The 19,189-nt window shown below is 39.2% G+C and overlaps 1 protein-coding gene across 1 annotated transcript in view; it reads right to left on the bottom strand.

Moving 5' to 3' along the window:
• GALNT5 (polypeptide N-acetylgalactosaminyltransferase 5) overlaps positions 1-14,837 on the bottom strand; it is a 46,310-nt gene extending 31,473 nt beyond the window's left edge. The window contains exon 1 of the mRNA XM_037850376.1: positions 13,381-14,837. Coding sequence (XP_037706304.1) covers positions 13,381-14,837 — 1,457 coding nt within the window. The remainder of the gene's footprint in view (positions 1-13,380) is intronic.
• Between the last annotated feature and the right edge of the window lie 4,352 nt (positions 14,838-19,189).

The following is a 19,189-nucleotide window of genomic DNA, read 5'->3' as shown; positions in this document are numbered from 1 at the left end:
CTTAAAACAACAGAAACTTATTTTCCCACAGTTCTGGAGGCCAGAAGTCCTGCAACAAGGTGACAGCAGGGCCATGCTCCCTCCAGGGGCTCTGGAGAAGAATCCACTCCTCGCCTCTTACAGCTTCTGCCAGCATTTCTTGTCTTGTGGCTGCATCACCTCAACCGCTGCCCCTGTCTTCACATCATCGTCTCCTCTGCTTGTCTCTGTGTGAAAACTCTCCACCTCCCTCTTATCAGGACAACGTGATTGCAGTTAGGGCCCATAGATGATTTGGGCTGACTCCTCTCCATCTTTAATCATGTCTTTCATCATGGAAAGTAATGGTCACTTTTTTGACATATAAGGTGATAGTCACAGGTTCTGGGGATTATGAAGTGAATATCTTTGGGGGACCAGTTTTTTTTTCAGCCTATCACAACGGCTTAATAAAGTAAGAAATACAGTTTTTTTTGGGGGGGGAGTGAGAGATGACATGTTTACTATTTCTTCAAATGGATGAGTTCCCCCTCACCCTGAACAGAAAGTAGGTTTACTTGGAATTTACAGAATTACTAATGTAGGGAAATACAATTTTTTTTTTTTTTTTTTTTTTACCATATTTGAAGTCTCTTTGAAGTTTAGGAATTTACACATTGAAGTCCATTAAAGTGTTAATTGGCAATACCAAATTGTGATTTTTAATATTAAAACTCATTTATAGAAAATAAAAATAATCAAACAATGAGAGGAAAGAATGAGTTGAGGGATTTCCAGCTATTAAATAAAATATTGTATTTTTTGCATAATTATGAACAATTTAAAAAATAGAAGGACAATTTTGGAAGGGGACAAACTTTCAAACAATAGGAGGGTAGCTAGGTGGGATACCGAGCAAATTTTGTCATCTTTGTTTCTCCTTCCTCTCTTGAGTAGGAAAGGACAAAATCATGTTTATAGGCTTCAGGGAAGCTACATATACTGAAAAAAATCTGTTTGTGACAGGATTATTGATGGAGCCAATTCTCTCTCTTTACATTAATCAATCATACAATGGCAGGTGACTCAACTGTCTAGCCTCCTTGAATCACTCCCTTTCTTTTTTTGTCCCATGAGACACTTCCCTCTCCTGGTTTTCACTCATTACTCACTGGCTTTCCCCCTTCAGTCTCCTTCTCGGCTTTCCTCTCTTCTTAATTGCTAAACAGAAGATCCTCAGAACTGGGCCCTGGGCTTTGTTTCCCTCCACGTACTATGTCACTGGATGAGCTCATCCATGCTCACAGCTTTAAATGTGCCACTGTATTCAAATTTATACCCAGGTTAGATTTCTCCTCTGAATTTCAGACTCATATATCCAACTACCTACTTGATATCTCCCCAGATGTCTCCCAGGCATCTGACAAATAACCTGTCTAAAATTCACCCCACCCAATCCAACCAGTTCCTCTACATTTTTCCTTTAATTAATGGGATCATCACTTACCTTGACTGTCAATAAAACCAATCTTTTATCCACTTCTGTTCATTTAATTGACAAAATATATCTCAATTCCAGCTTCTTTATAGCTCCATAATTGCCACCTCTATTTCTTGAGCTTCCATCATCTTTTGCTAGGATTGTTGCTGAGGCACCCTAACTGGCCTCTCAATTTTTAATATTGTCTATATCCACAGTGCTCTCTTGTTTAAAATACTTCAGTAAATTTCTCTTGGCCATAGTAAAGAAATCCAAATTCCTTACCCTAGCCTAAAGCACCTAATAGACTGTGACCCCTGCCCATCTTTCCAATTGCCTGTCATTCACCTGTCCCCTTGCACACGCCACTCCACCCACACTGGCCTTCTTCCAGTTACCAGCAGGATGTTGAACTCCTTCCAGCTTTTGTGGTTTTCTTAACTTCACTATTGCTACCTTCTCTATCCTGGTTTCTTCTGTTTATTTAGGTCATAGTTTAAATATTGCTGCCACAGAGAAACCTTCTCTGATTGCTGTATCAAAGTTTGGCTGCTCTCCCATTATTCTCAGTTGCTGTCACCTGTGTCTCTGTGGTAGCATTAATTTATTGATTTTATCTCCTTATCTTTTGCATCTATAATTTCTTTGATGGCAGGGAAAATCTGCCTTGTTTACTACAGTGCTACAAGTTTCTAGTACAGTTACACATAATAAACATTGTTAAATATGTATTGAATGGATAAATCAATGAATGGAGATGGAATGGAGCTTAAATTAAAAGTTCAAATAGTGGAAGAAGAGCTATTTTCCTTTGGGACAGGAATAAAGAAGTTGGTGTTGTATACAGATAAGTTTATATATCTGGGATGGAGAAGTTGAAATCATTTGTAGCTCTTGTCTGTTGCTAATGGAATAGGGTAGGGATTTGGGGAGAATGGAGAACATTTGAGACAAATATTCTCAAAAGTATTTCTGAGGGGCACTGAGCAATTTCCTGAAGTTCGAGACACCAAAATTTTATTTGATGTCTCAGTGTGTGATTTGTTTCAGCAGCATCTGGCAGTCTGGGTGTAGAAGGAGATAAAATTGGATAAATCCAAGTTTAGGGGTAGTCAGAGCAAATGCAGTAGTCAGAAAAGTGGTAGAGGATTTGTTAGGGACTAGTGTGAAATTGTTAAATGGTCCTTTGTGGGCTCTAGGTTAGGAAAGAGGAAATAAAGCTAAGAGGACTTTAAAAACCTGGGTGAAAGGGAGAATGCAGAAGCTAGTCTTTAATTATATAATGTAAATGAGTGGGAAGTCCACATATCACATCTCAATATTCTTTGCAAATATTTGTTACTGAAAAAAATAAATCCATTCTAAAATGCATGGGTGAGCTGCAAAAATCCTGCCTGAGCTATCTGAGCCAACAAGCCTAACTGTGAAGTCCTGAGATTTACTTAATGGTTAAACTTTAGTTGACTTGAGAAACATCCAGCGATAGACAGAAACACATGTCTGACAGATAGACAGACATGCAGATGGCTCTATGTTACAAATTACTAGATTTGGAGTCTCTTTTAGAAGGAAGTTCTAAGAAGCGTTGTAATACTAGGCAGGTATTAGAAGTAGGAAAGGTTGGCATTTGTCAGAGATTTGAGAGATTTAGGGAAGACACCTCCAACCATCAAATAGCTGATTCTCTTTTCCCCCAACATGTCATGATACCCTAATATCACTGTTAGAAACCCACAGTACAGGTCATGAAGGATTCCACTAGATGGAATCCCAGTAAACAGCACCTCTGCCAATAATTGATGAACACGCATTTTAGATGTGTTTAAGAAATCACCTTGAAGAAGGACCCATGGAAGATTATATTGTACAAATTATATTGGTGTCTGGGAAAAGGAGTAGTACCAAAGGATGGGAGTGGGGCACAGAAGGAGACCTGGGAAGTTTCAAGTGCAAGGTTTCAGAGTGTGCCTTGGCTTGGGTGACTGAGACGTCAGGTCACTCTAACTTTTACAGGTGCATGTTTTCCTGTATTACAAAACAGGTTGAACATTTTTCCAGGTGTGTAGAAAAACTATCATGCTTGGCTTGTTTAAAGGCAGGGTGGGTCAGACCAGAAAGGGTTTCAGCTTTATTAATTCTTCTACCATCCTTACATTCCTTTACAGTCATCTAGTTTCTACAGGTTGTACAAGTTATTCTACACTGATCCAATTGAAGCAAAGTTTCCTGTTTCCAATTTGCCCACTGGAAATGATGTTTTCTTCTATATTGGGGTGGGGGAGTTTGTGGCTAAAGTCCAATTTAAATAAAGAAATGTTTCTTGAGACTAAGAAATCATATTTTTATTTTATAAGCCCATTCATTGCACTAAGTCAGTATTTAGAATATAAAGGCCCTATGCTACACTTAAAAATTAACTCGATCTATTTTGTTTAAGGTAAGTCTAGGCTTAGAATACTGTAAAATCCAAGTACAACAAACAAACAAATTCCTCTAATGAGGAATTTCCACATCCTGCAGCATAGCTGATACACTACTATGGTAGGATGGAATGATGCAGGACTTGAGAAAGATAATTAGCGGCTAAGATTTGTGTCCTTTCTGGCACTTATTGGTTGCACAGCCATGGGCAGGTAACCTTCCAGAACTTCAGTTTCCTCACTTTTAGGGTGAAAATTACAATGCTTTCATCATTGAACTGCAATGAAAATTTGACGAGATAATATGCAAGAACCTATTATTATCCACAATGCTAATATGCACATTTTGACTGGGCACTCTGCCCTTTTTTGAGGCAGTTCTTTAATCTGAATCTATCATCTGCTTCCCGTTTATCAAGAGACCCAGAAAGAGATGTGTTTTGCCCCCTTGGCCTGTTTTTGCTGAAAGCTCAGCCAATAACCTGATTTGAGTGTAGCCTATCAAATAAAGAAGGTTTCAAATCAGAGGATCGAGGGGATGATAACATTCTCTCATTTCTATGAATTTTTCATTTTTTTCCAAGACTGTCAAACCATACTATGTGGGTCAGGTCTCAGGTTTGAACAGAAGGTCGAGAAGAATATTTTCTCAACTTCCATTTGCAATTCAACTACTGCCTTGATGTGAGCCTTCAGGGGCCTTCCTTCCCAAAGCTCTGGTATCTTTGGGATCATCTGGAGGAGAATGGAGCATCTAGCTGAGAAGCCTTGCCCAGAGTTATATTCTTTTCTTCATGACCTTAGAATTACTGGTGCTTTCTTTTCCTCTCACTGATAAGAGGGTATAGTTCTATAAAACTTATATTTTTATGTTTTGTTCTTTCTGTAAACAACTTCTGATGTTCAATCTGAATTACCTGGCTTTTAATTTTGAACAGCTCTTCTCCATCTCTGCTCCAAAGGCCTTAACCAACTGAAGCAGTGGTTCAAGGGGTGACTGTGTATCCAAAGTTACTGGACCTGGATTTAGAAATATAAACCACCAGCATCTCCTTTCATCACTTTAACAGTGGTCTATTTTGAGCAGACAGCTGTCAGAGTGGAAATTGGCATGGGAGGGAGAAGAGCAGGAGGTGGTGTGATGTAGTGGAAATAGTACTGGGTGGAGGTTGGGACACCCTGGAGCTAGTCCTGTCTCTCCTGCAGTGTGTGACCTTGGGCAAGTCACTTCCCTCCTCAGACCTTCTCTGTACCATTAGGAGACTGGATTAGATAGTTTTTTTTTTTTGAGACCTCATCTACTGTCAACAGTCTGTGATTCTCTATGTAACTTTTAGTGACATGTACCCAGAAGTTCTTCCTTCTGGGTCATGAGATCCCTGAAAAAAGCAAATTAAGTTGTTCCTTCTACAACTTAAAACCCTTCAACATTTTCCCAACTGCCCTTAGAAGAACCTTTACAAGGCCCTAGGTGATCTGAAATCTGCTTAACTCGATGGCTTCATTCACACCCCCACTGTCTGCCTCCCCTACCCCCCAGCCAAGCCAGACTCACTTCTTCCAGTTCTAACTTCACTTCTCTAACTCCCTCACACTTCAGGTTACAGCCAGGCCAGGCCCAATCCTTCTCTTCATTACTCCAATAAGGACTCTGTACGTTTGCACAACATTTTATCTGCATGCCTCAAAGGCAGAGACCCATGTTCAGATGCTAGACTGTGTAGCAGGAGCCCAGAGACATTTGTTGACTGCTAGACATTTGTGGCTGTTGGCCAGTTTTCAGGAATCACCTTTGCTCAATGCCCTATAGAAAATGATTTCCTATAAATTTTCTCTCTAACTATTACATGGCATGCAAAGCTAATTGGCCTCTGGCTCTCCTGACCTATGCATAAGGAAGAGAGGTATTTCAATTTATCTCAAAGTGTTACGATCATAAGGAAATAAAGGAAGGAGAAGTTGTATCCTGTGGAAAGAGCTCTAGAACTAGAAGTCAGAAAATTTTAGCTGGCAGTGATTAGCTGGCTGGGGCAGGAGATATATCATTTAATCTCTTAAAGCCTCACTTTTCTCATCTGTAAACATATGAGAGATATTATCTCTACCATGGTGTTGCCGTCAGGATTGGTTAGAATGGAAAATATATGTGTGTGTGTGTGTGTGTGTGTATATATATGATCTGCGTATATACATATCTCTGTATACATATACATTGGAACAAAAACTTTTTTTTTTTTTAAATGAGCTAAGCAGGGAGGGACTCCCCTTAGGCAGAGAGCTTGGCAATCCAAGAGGAGAGATGGGAGTGACAATGGTCACTAGGACAGTAGAGTAGCTGGGGTCACGGACAGAACCAGTCTGGCATCATGGAATTATTACTGAGGGGAATCAGAAGACTAGGGATTGGGCCGCCTCCTGCCACTGGGAGCTGAGAGCCCATGGACATGCTACTTTACCTTTCGCAGCATTTTATTCCTCATCTGTTAATAAGGAGATCACAATGCATCAATCTGGATCACGAGTTGATGTACATGAAAGACGTGAGGCTGCAGCTGGCCCATGGCCCATGATAGGTAGTGAGCAAATATCACATGGAAAGAAGTGAACTAATTATCCCACTAACTGAAATCTCTGCTCTTCTTAAGCCTCAGTTTCTCCATATGCAAAGCTGGGACTAGGACTGTATCTACCTTGTGGAATTGTTTTAAGGATGAATGAGAGAGCAAGTAATAAAGAGTAGTAAAGGCCTTTGTAAATAGTAAGTAAGCAATAGTAAGTGCTGCCATTTCTCACCCATGACCATAACCCAGCATTTTAGAAGCAGAGTCTATTTAGAAGGTAATTCAGTTTAGAATAATACAAATGTTTTTCCAGGGGCTCTAAAAAGCTCCTTTCATTTAAAAAGCAAACAACAAAACAGAGCCTCTAAACATTGCTATTTTCCCTGAATTTTCTGAACCTTGCACAAAAAAACTTGTTCCCCTCTTGAGAGGCTCTGTTCTGAATGGGCCAACCAGAACAGCCCAAAAGGAAGTTATTTTCTGGAACAAGAGTACTTAGGGCAACATAATTGCAAGAATTTGATAAAATGAGGCTGGTGATTAAAATGGGTCCTGGATTAGATGTGCAAAAAAGCAGTGAAAACAGATTCTAATTCCTACATTTGCTAATTATGCTCTCTCAGGCATATTTTTACGTCTTTGGCAGTATTTAGGAGGAGAAGTGACTAATTTGCTGTAATATTTCTCAGTTTTACATTAATTAGGAAATGTTGAACTGTTTTCTTCTCTTTGAATTAGTAGCAGAACTGTGTTTTGCATTTCTCTCCTCTGATCATCTTCCTCCTTGTATTCCCTAGTTATGGGAAGACTATGATAAGTACAAGGATCTAAATACCAGTATGTAAAGGCATTATATTTGTCTCTCGGTCATATTTAACTCTGTTACATTATTATCTAGCTTATACGTTTTTAACAAATTTTGCCTTTACTTCCTGCTCTCCTATTTGCTTATAGGTCTTTCCAGTGAAACAGCACACTATACAAACACACAAACGTGTGCACACATATAAACACACACACCATTCAAAAGGCACCATTGCATTGCTTGCACTCATATGAGTGAAAGCAGAAATAAGCCTTTAACATTCGTCTTGTGAGATTTTCCCCTGCCCCTGACTGATTTTTCGGCGAATTCTCATAGCCTTGCCCATCAATTTTCCATAATGTTCTCCAAACACTATTAGTCACAAAGGTAGTCTGGTTTCATCTATTAAAATATTCATCCCAGGTTAAAAACAAAACAAAACAAAAAAAACTGTGACTTTCATTCAACTTTAAAGTTTCTCTCCTTTCCCAGCCTGATAAACTTTTGGAAGCCTGGAGATTGGAAGGATATGTGGTCAGTTTATTTTCTTTCTCCTAGTTTCTCCTCCTCCTCCTCCTCCTCCACTAACTCATTAGCCTTGGTTTTTTGATGCTCCTAGGATAGGGAAGATATGAAAATTAAGATTCCAGAAAAACTTTTCTTCCTCCTTGGTAATTTAGACTGGTTTGTGGCAAATGCATGATGCCATCTTTTGCTTTTCATATGTACCAAAAAACAAAAACAAAAACAAAACAAACAAAAAACAAAAAAACAAAACAAAACAAAAACAACAGCCAACCAACAAACAAAAAAAAATGTCTTTAGCTGCGTAGGTTGGAATCAAGTTATTGGTTGACAGTCCAGGCTCTGGGCAAAAAGAATAAAGACCATTTTTAATTGCTTTATTGAGAGGTTTTCCAGAATTCTGTAGGTAAAGCAAATCATGAAATTAAGCAATCAAGCATAGCAGCAATATAAGAGTATGCCATAATTTTCACTGTACTTTAAAAAACTAAATGCCGGCAGCAAAAATTTATTTGAGTCATTTTCCTCTAAATACAGATTCAGGAAGCACACTTAAAATAAGCTTATTTTTGGAGTACCATCTTAACTATTGCTGTAGGTCAAAAGAAAGACTTTGCCAAGTAGAGCTACCCTGCATTTTCAGTGGACAAGGCTACGTTTCAGCAAAACCTATGTGTATGTATTGATTATTGCTGATGGAAACAAATCTCAACAACTAAAAGCAAAAACTGCAAGGATTAGCTTTTTATAAAGAAGGATCAAATATGGAACTTTAAATGGCTGTCAAAAATATTTTATTTCAAGCATATTTTTAACTCTAGGCAAGAAATGGAGTTGTATTTTATTTACTGACATGAAACATAATAAATAAAGGCGAGTTCCCCACTTGAAAGTCAAAACATTAAATTTAAAAACCAAAACAACAACAAAAATATGAGTGAATAAGCATGAACTAATGAATAGATTATACTGTTAGAACAGGATGTATTTACCTTAAACCAAATACTAATTATTCAATATTTTCAAAGTGAAAAATTAGGAAAAAATTATTTAAATTTATACAAAGACTTATTGCAAGCTTCATTTGAATAGCTACTTCTTATTTTTTAAAGTAGTATCAATTTCCAAAAATCTTTTCAGAGAGATGTATCTTTTGAATCCATATTGTGTAAACTTTTACCTTATGAGTGTGCAGCACTCTGCTCAGTGCTAAGGGCATACAAAATAAAGTAAAAGACAGAGTTTCTCTCCGTAAGAAGGCTATCATATCACTGAGGAGACAAAACAGATTCTCAAGTCTCTAGTTGGTGAAGAACATCCAACCAGGAATGTTTCCCTAACAAAGAGTGCTGCATACATTGAGTTATCCAGATGCAGAGGTTACAGTTAAGTTATGGTCCAGCTGGAGGCCAGGCTACAGTTGGACTTTTTTTTCCCCTAAATAATTAATTCTTAATTGTGATAAAAAATACATAACATAAGAATCATTTTAACAGTGGGGTTTTGAGCAAGGTCGGATTAGGATGTGTAGGAGAAAATGGTGAGGGCCATGGAAGGTGCAGAGGGTGGAAAGTGGTGGGAAGGGATAAGTTAATAAAAACATCAGCGGATGGTAAGGAACAGAATGTGTAGAGAAGGGTGATGAGACCAGCTTTCTTATGCTGAGGCTCTAATAGCTACACTGAAATGGGCAGAAACACAAGTGGCATTGAAGAAAGAGGACACTGTGATGACAGAAAGGAGTTCTTATCATGGAATTGTGCTGTTGGAAGAAGCTGTGATATTGCATCTCAGCATCTTAGAAAAGGTTCATTGCATGGTGACAAAGGAGGCTGTACTTGACTTAAAAAAAAACAAACTCAAGGAAAATGAAGCCTCTAAAGTTCAAGAGCCAAGTCTTTAATTTTACCAAAACACAGTACATTGATTCTACTTCCTGAAGATCAATCTGAAAACAATGACTATGGAATTTGTATCAAACTGATCTGATTTACTTAATTCCCTTCTTTTGCTCAGCAGTGAATCTGAAAAAATGAAACCATGCAGACCAGCAGAGGGAGATGCCAGGAATGTCTCTTTTTAAAAAAATCATTGGGAAAAAAAAAAACAAAAATCTGTTGGGAGATTTTCCTTTCTAAACGGTATAACCACTTGCCCAAAATGATATGATTGCTCTACAGGGTCTGAAGTTTCTACTGTAGTTACTGTATATATCACTGCCCCCCTTTTACCCTCCTAAGAACTTTGAACAAATCTGGCCATATTACTAAAAGTATCTCAAAGAATGTATGGACACTCTATTTAATGAATGCTAAATCTCAAGAGTTAATCACCTTTTGACATCTTTCACCTCCTTTTTTTTTTATTCCAAATAACCAAGATTTATGGCATTTTCATTTTCAGAGATTTCTCCAGGTTGAAGCTCTTTGATAAAGAGAATAAGCTGGAAGAGGAGGTGGAAGAGTTTGGATTCTATTAAGTGTACATTGGGAAGCTAGCGAATGCTTCCGGCCAAACCCAGGCAGGAGGGAGTGGACACTGGGAGGTCATTGGAGGCTACTGCAATGTCTAAGTGAAATGTAACGAAGCCCTGCACTACATGATGTAGCGCGCTGAGAAAAACAGGAGTCAAATTTAAGAGAGATTTAGAAGCACGATAACAAAACCTTCTGTTACAATGGTAATGAAGAGGAAGGAGGGAAATATGTCTCAGATTTTGAGCCTGGATATGTTGGAGAACGATGGGGAACACCCAGTGAGCCTGGGACTCAGGAGGAAAAAAAGGGAAGAGCAGGTTTGGAGAAGAATCTGGTTTTAGAACTCAAGCAGAAGTTGCCCTGGGGATCCTGCTTGTCTCCTCTACTTCTTAATGCCAACAACATCCTAGCATATAAGTTAAATCATCCTAAAGAAGATATTAACTAGTAACTAGTTACTATTTTTATGGAAGGGAATTGAATTTAAATGAACATACTAACAAATCTATGGTTTTTATTCTTTTGTTTTTGTTCAGTCTATACCCAATGAGCAGTTATGATGTGCTAATCAACCTCTAATGGTAGTTTTTTTTTGAAATGTAAAGGGTAGTAAGGGAGATATTTCCCAGAACTCTTAAAATTTAAAGGTTGTGGGCTGCTACTGTAGCTAATTTTAAGGCCAGCCCTTCTGGATTCTTATAGATCTCCCTCTCTCTCATACACACACACACACACACACACACATACAGTTTTCCTTACTATATTCTATAACAATTTTCCCTTTATGATGATTTTAAAGTTATTATTTTAAAAATACTACTGTTTGTATTCTTGTAAGCCATCTCATACTTTTTCTTTTAAGGCAGAAAAGAAATAAAGCCCAAGTAAAAAACTTCATTCCAAATCCTGCCAAACTGATGAATCAAATGTTTTTCATTTGTATTTTCTTCTAAACTTTAGCCACATGCATACATGCTTTGCATATATTTGTAGTCTGAGTGTTTGAGTAAAAAAGAAACAAAAGCGATTTTTTTCTTTCAAGGAAGAGTGGCATCAAAGGGTTGTAAATATTTCAGGGAGTCCCATACCCATCACCTCAGTCCCGCTGGTGGAAGAGATCACCATGCAGGCAGCTTGCTGAGAGCACGCCTATATTTAGTTTGCCAAGGTGGGTTGTATGATAAGAGGGAGGGGTCCTGGCCACATGCTCTGACTCATCCTCTCAGGCACACGTGTCACTTTCTCCTGCAGTCGGGACAGACTCCATCAGAGCACAGAGCCTGACTGTAACTTCCCTGGGCTGCAAACCTTAACTTCCACAGACCAAGTTGCAGGAATACTAAGTGCTGGGAACCAGTAAGAGCCTTCAACAAATCACATTGCCAATAACATTATTCTTTCTTGCTTTGGCCCTTAAACAATTGCCCTTTCTCTGGTTTGGAACGGCAGCTCAGACTTCTGTGCAGCATCTTATTCTTTCCCCAGACTCTGTAAGGGTCTGCTGGCCCACTGTTTCATCTCTCTGCATTTTGTGTTCAAACATGGCATATGTGTATTCCTGACACATGTAGGATTTCAGACCATAGCTGGTTCAACATAACTTTTGGATCTTTTTTTTTGCTGGAGGAGGAGAGGGCAATCAGCAGGAAATGGGAGGTAGCATGGCATAATGTTTGAGCATGGATTTGTGTTATTTCTCTACAATGACTAACTCTATGACCACAGATAATTTAAGTTCCCAGGGCCGCAGTTTCCTTATCTTTATTTTGATTATGTTTGTATTCTACACCAGAGTTGTGCATATCAGCAGGGTGAGTTATATGAATGGCCCAGCACAGTGCCTGGCCCAAGCAGGCAATGAATATGTAACAGTGCCATTTGCCAGTGGCAAAGGGAACTAAATCACCTCATTATAGCTGACGTCACACTGACAGTGATGTATCTTGTTACTAAGAAGAATAGAGGCTCATTTATATCTGCCTTCCCCCTGGTAACACTTAAATGTAACACTGACTACCTAGATCACAAAGAAAAATTTTCCAAAAGCCTATTGTTTTCATACATGTGCTAAGTTTGAATCTCGGCATTCTCTAATTGTGACTTCCTGACAAACACTGTTTTGCTTAGGGAACTGGACATCAAGGTATACAGGGAGCTGCATTATCAATCAATAGATAATGAATATCTGACTATAAAGTATTTTCACACATGAGTTGGCTCAAAATGACCAGGAACACCAACTATATTTGAGTCAGATCAAATATTTGTGATTTGATCTACCTTCTGGTTATATAGTTAAAGCAATTTAAATCTTTGAAGAACGGGTTCAGTAAGACCCATTGGGCAGCTTTAGAGCTGCACAAACTTGAGTATCCTCACCTATTACATCTTTCATCTCCTTTCTGGGGCTCTTATGAAGTTCATCTGATGTGTATGCGGGCTCTTGGTAAATGGTAAAACTCTGTACAAATATAAGTGATTATTATTATGCTCCTGTACCTCCTGAAGGTGTTTTCTAGTTACTGATTGATTGACATTTTCCAACATTATTCTTCCTGTATAACTGAACTCCTGAAATGTCTCTCATCTCCATCTACAAAGGACATATAATTTTAGGAAGTAAAGTCACTTCTTCACATGTTAATCTGCTGACCGTTACTCATGATTAGTCAGAATTCTGCAGGTTAATATGATTTCAGGGAGGCCTAGAGGCCTCTCCCCTACATGCCTTTCCCAAATATATCCTAACACACTTGATGATAATAAAAAAAATTTCAAAATCAGGAATTCACTTCATTGTCATTGTTGTAATGTCAGAGTTATAACTATACATTGAACCCTTGCATTCATAATTATCTTATTATGAATTGCTATCATTGAATTATTTTAATATGGGAAAGGAAATGGGACATGAGCTAACAGGGTGATGGCCAATGTCTCAGAGAAATAAGTGTAGACAGGGAATATAGTGGGTTTCCAATATCAGATTTTTGTTTGTTTCTGTGTGAATGGTAGAACATTTGAGCATTGTGTAGTGGTTACTGCTGCTTTAATTTTCTAAGTGACCAAAAATCACATGAAATTATATAGAAATTAATCTCTACATAAAGCCAGAATACTTGGGATTGAGGAAAAAGAAGAGAAAAGGTCTTACCCAGCAGGTCTTGTGTCCTCAATGGCTCTATCCACTGGGATCAAATCACTAAGGTAGACATTGAAGTTTCCTTCTTTCCATCTTCTTTCTGCCTCTTTCTCCTTTCCAGGAGGGACAACTATGGGACGTCCAAACTGACCCGGAGCTTTGGGGTCCCTTGGAAAAAGTGTCATATCAATCCTTAACACCTGGTGTGTCCCATGGTCTTCAGCTAAATGGGTTTTTATATGACTTTGGTTGTTTTCTGTGGGCTGGGCCTTGACAGTTGAGTTGACTCTTACAGGCTCTAGCTCCCCAGCTAAGGTTGTGTTGATTCGAGACATTGTTGCTCTCTGTAGGACAAGTGAAGAGAAAGATACCTCACTTATATTCCTGGAAGTATGATTGCCTTGGCTTTCACCCAATACTTTGGGAATTATACTTTTGGTTTTATAATTGAGGACCTCTTTGGTGTCTGTCTTTAGCTCTTCCTCCTTGGTTATAATCACAACATGACTTTCAGAGAAATCGAGTTTCTTCCCATGAGCCATTTTAGCTCCATCATCCTTTGGCATGTCTCCCAAATGTGTCTCATTATTAATAGAGTGCTTCTTTAAGCGATTTGAATTGATAATGAACTTGGAAAAGGGTAGACCCTTATTGGCTTTGTGTTTATTTGCATTTAGTTCTTTGGTCTGAGTCTCAGTTTTATTTAAGGCTATCATTTCCCCAGATTTCGGCACTGGCGGGTTGGCAGGGCGTGTCCTCTCATTTGCTACTATCTGTGCTTTCTGCTTTGGTCTGTCAGTGTTAAGATTGATGGTCACATTGAGGTCCCTTTCAGCTGCTTGCTTTGATGCATTGCTTCTGAGACTGTGACCTGTCAGGGTCTTCTCGTTTACTCCGACAATTCCTGTGTGTACAGATATTTTGACCAATGGAGTTCCTTTTTCATCTATGAATGGAGTTTTCTGAGCCCCCTGAGCTGTCATGTGCTTTGGTCTCACCCAGCGAGCGAAGGCTTCAGGTCTGATGTCTTGCCCCTCTGTCTTCTGCTTGGCAAGCGTCGGTGGCAGGGTCTGCAGATGTGCAGGTTGCCACAGAGGCATCACCTTACTCCTTCCTGGGGCATTCTGCATTTTTCTTTCCCTCTGTGTTCGGTCCAAATCATCCTCAACCTTGAGCACACTCTCCTCAGTCTTTCTAAAGTTCTCTTTGCCCCATGCCCCCTTCCGATATCCCTTCGGTGGGGGCTTCATCTCTTTTATGCTGCTGTAAAGGATTTTCATTTGGTTTGGCTGGACTCTGAACCCACCCTGCTCTCTCCTGACAATGTCTTCCTTGAGGACACGAGTGTTGATCTCGCTGAATGAGAGGCGGAGAGCTGCCATGTCAAAGAGCAGCCAGATGACAGAAGCTACAAATATAAATGCCAGGACTCGCCCACTTCCTCGGAAGAACTTTCGGATCTTGTTCATGGTACAAAGGCTTCCCTTGCAGCCTGCCCTCCCTTTGAGCCTGCTTACCTTGACTGGAGAGGGAGCTGAGGAGTAGTAGCAGCTGCTGCAGAGTTCCCAGAAAGCGCTCCCCTCCCCTGAACCCAGCAGGAAACAGCAGTCCAAGGCGAAAGCTCAGCGCCTACTGCTTGTCAGTCTCTGCCTGCGTGGCATTTCACGGCAGAGCATCTGTGCCTTCTCGGCTGGCCCCTGGGTAAATCCTGGTAATCGCTGGCCTCAGGTCACTCTGGGAGCAGTCGATTCCAGCCACAAGATACTTCAGTACATCACTCATCCTGTCTCATTGAGCCCATGTCCACCTTCACACAAGTCCAGGCAAAGGTGGGGGTCGGCTGAGCTGCAGCTTCTCTCCTCCCAGCTCTCGGTCTGCATGCTGTAACTCAACACCACTTCTCATAAGGAAAACATTTCAAGCCATTACCCAGAAAACTTCATTCAGCCCTCACCTTCCGTGTTATGTGAGAGTGTGTGTGTTTTAACAGCAATTAAACTGGAAGAAAGCTATCTAACTCAGAAGGCATGTGTTCCTGGTTTGTAACCCCACCTACCCCACTTCTGTTCATTAACCCTGTTTTACCCAGGTGCCCTGAAGGAGCTGTCTGAGCAATTAATCACTGACCACAACGTTTCAACTTTAAGAGGTAACAGCCTAAAGAAGGGTCCCAGCATATCTCCAGTGACAATGGTGGGTGTCTGGTTATTCAGAAGCTTTCCTTTGGGGAGGGGGTGGGGGGATCAAATGTTACTTTCTAAGTCAATTTTTTTTTTTTTCTATTAACCCATCTGCTTTTATTGTCAGAGTCAACAGACATAAACTTAATTTGTCAAATTGCTATTAAAATTTCTAAATTCTTACTCTCAGTTTTGGCGTTCCCATATAGGCTTCACATTAGAATCATCTGGGAAGAAGCCTTCCCACGCCCCAAATTGATTAATTGATGGGGTGGGGATGTGATAATTGTTCTGGTATTGTATTTCAAAAAAAGCTTTTCAAAGTTATTAATGTGTAGCCAAGGTTGAGAAACACTGATCTAGAATAAAATGCCTCACTATTATTTTTTTGTTTTTTTGGCTTTTTGAACATTGCCCATAATTTTTGTGAAATTCTTTCCCAGACAGCAAAATCCAAGAAAAACTATACAGTCCCAGAACACCTGGAACAGAATCGGCACGTTAACACCACTGGTTATAGAATTTGTGCATAAACTTGGAGAAGCACTGCTCTGGAGCACTGTTCTCTGAGGAACTCCCAGTGATTTGCAGACACTGATGCCTCTTTTTGCTGTGGTGTTGGGAGAGGGTAGTGTCCCTGCTTTGAGGTAAGCTTAGGCTTACAAGGACTTGGGAGAGGAAAGAGAAGAGAGACTGACTTATTTATACTTACGTGTTGCCTTCTGCAGCATTTGGCCTATAAGTTTGTGCTTTGCCTCAAGGTGGGAACCCAGATAGATGCAGCTATGGCAACATGTTTCTTAAACCCCTGGTTCTCCTTTCTCGTTAGTTCTTTCCCGTCCCAATTTGGATGGCAACACTGATAGCTCAGCATGCATTCCTCATTCCTTCCACACATCCTGGCCTTGACACACCCATTCATCCAATATTTGTTGAATATGTTCCATGGCTGAGACCCAGTTCCGGCTGTTGAGATATACTGAATAAAAAGACATAGTCCTTGCCCTTAAGGACCTCAGAGTCTACTGGTAGACACAGACAGGTAGACAAAAATATAATGCACTAGAAGTGATATGAGAGAATTATATCCCAGATTATATGGGACACAGTCTAGCTTTCAGAGGCACGGATGATTTTTGAAGATGAAATTCTTAGACCCAAAGGATGACTAAGAACATAATTGTCTGTGTCCATACCATGACCCGAGAAAGGAAATGTTAGTTGGTTGGTGAAAGGCAGAGAAATTAGCAAAACCACAGATGAGAAGAGAAAGCATTGTACCTAAAGGAAAGCACACATTTTTGAGAATTGCATGATGAGAAAACAGGTTTTGGTGTCAGTCTGCATGCATGCAGAATATATATATATGTATATATATATATGTATGTATATATATGTATATATCCCAAGAACTTTGCTAAGCTCTTTCCATTGAGTATCTCACTCAAGTCTCACAACAATCCTATGTGGAAAATACAATTATGACTCCGATTTTGTAGTTGAGGAAACAAAGGCTTAGGTGAAGCGACATGCAGTGGAGACATGGCCAGGAATTGGAGGAGTTGGATCTAGAATACACAACTGTATAACCCTCCAGTCCATGTGTTTAAATATTGCACAGTACTGCTTTTCTAGCTATATGACCTTGAAAGTTAGTTAATTTTATGTGTTTCCTCAACTAAAAGGAAAAAATAATAATTTCTGACTTGCTGGTTAATGTGAAGATTAGAGAAAATGATTTAAATTTATATCAAATGTGTTCTATAAATGATAGCTACTGCCATTAATATTGCTGCTACTTTGTTGTGGTTGCAGTATGGGGAGCAAGTGGGATCCAGTGTAACAGCTCTTTCCAAGAATCAAAAAGAACACTGATGACTGACATGATTCTAGAAATGGAGAAAGAAATATATTTGAGTATTTTTCTCTTGCAATTTCTATTTCCTTTTATTAGGGATAAATTGTTCACTGGGAACTCACTACTTTCCCAAACATGAAGATGATGACATTGTCTCTGCCCCTAATAACCTTAAAACTCAGCTGAATAGAGCACCATCAGCACAAAACATAGCACAACTATTTATGATCAGTGTTCCAGAATAAAGTGAGAAATTTTTTCAGTATCATGGATAAATGGTTAGCATTAAAGTATTGTTTTACACATAAAAATAGAATGTTTTAGAAATATTTTACTGTATAAGATCCAAGTCTTGTCCATCCACATCCCCACCCCAAATGGCACTGGAATTACTCAAACTCCTGTTAGAAAATTGATACTTGTTATATACTTACTATGATTCACAGCTTTAAAACACCACTTGAAATATATCCTGACTCTTCCATATGCATTTGATCTAAGAACAATGATTTCTTTCTCTCTCTCAAATTTGTCCTTACTAATCAAAACATAAATTACTTGCAACACGAGAGAAAATGTCAAGCAAATCAGAGAGGAATCTCAGCTTATCCACTTTGGGTAAAGCCACTTATTAACTCAGGTTGGTCTTCAGTTCCACCTGTTCTAGAATTGAGAATGAGGTGTGAAGAGTATGTGAGAGAGCAAAGAAGCATTGAGCAAGTCCCTGAGAAAAGGAGTCCTCAATTGAGAGTCACACCTTGTCTATTGTTCTGACCTGGCCATAAATAACCACATAATCACAGAAAAGTCACTGAAGTAAAATCTCTCTGAAGGTCTATTCTAGGTCTCTGAATCGGTGAGTCTATAAGAATATGTGAGGATGACAGAATTTGGTAATACTAACACTACAATTTCAACACTATAGATCTTCAGGGACCCATAAACAATTTCTGGTGGCTGCCACCAGCTATATATCTTTTCTCTTTTTCCTCTCTTTTCTGGACACATCCAATATTTCACATCTCAGATCAATGGCAAAGTATGGATGAAAAGGAATAGGAAAAAGAAAATTAAGAAATTCTAGCTTTAACAGAATTTAACACACACATTACCCAACAGATGACCCTTATATAATGCTGTTTTTAAAAGTTTTTTTAGTTGGATAAATTTCCATGTTGCCAGCAGAAAATGAGACATATAATTGGGTTGTTTATTTGAAATACTCCACAGTTGGACAGCCTGGCTTATCATCACAAATGGAGCAATGGAGATAGCTTTAGCTGTTCAAATTTCTCAAGAATCTGCACATACTTAGTTGGAGTGGATTCTGGTCTTAAAATCTAGAGTTAAGAAATGATCCTTTGGAGGCTTTTGGAAAGGTTACTCCAATTTTATATTTTTGTTTCTTCTTTTGTAAAATGGGTGCAATAGTAGAAGGACCTTCCGTCTACTCTACTTGGTTGCTTTCAGGATGATTATATTAATAACAACCATTTACTGAGAACTTGCTGAGCATCTGCCACCACACTGGTCACTTGACCGTATTTCATTTAATCCTCAACATTTAATGCTCCCAGGTGAGATCATAAACTGTTTAGCAGCATAGCTTTGCAATTGGAGTAGAATCTGTACCCTTGTACCACTCCCATGCAAGTATCTCTGAATCATCCTCATTAATAATCAGTAAGAGTTCAACAAACACTTTTGTTTTTCTATCTTCAAACTTCCCCAGTGGGAATATAGAATCTTAGAAGTCCTGGTTCCCATTCTCTGGCTTTGCGTG

This window comes from Choloepus didactylus, chromosome 9 (genome assembly GCF_015220235.1).
Source record: "Choloepus didactylus isolate mChoDid1 chromosome 9, mChoDid1.pri, whole genome shotgun sequence".
Lineage (NCBI taxonomy): Eukaryota > Metazoa > Chordata > Mammalia > Pilosa > Megalonychidae > Choloepus > Choloepus didactylus.
The sequence above is the reverse complement of the archived record's forward strand: the minus strand, read 5'-3'. Positions and strand labels throughout refer to the sequence as shown.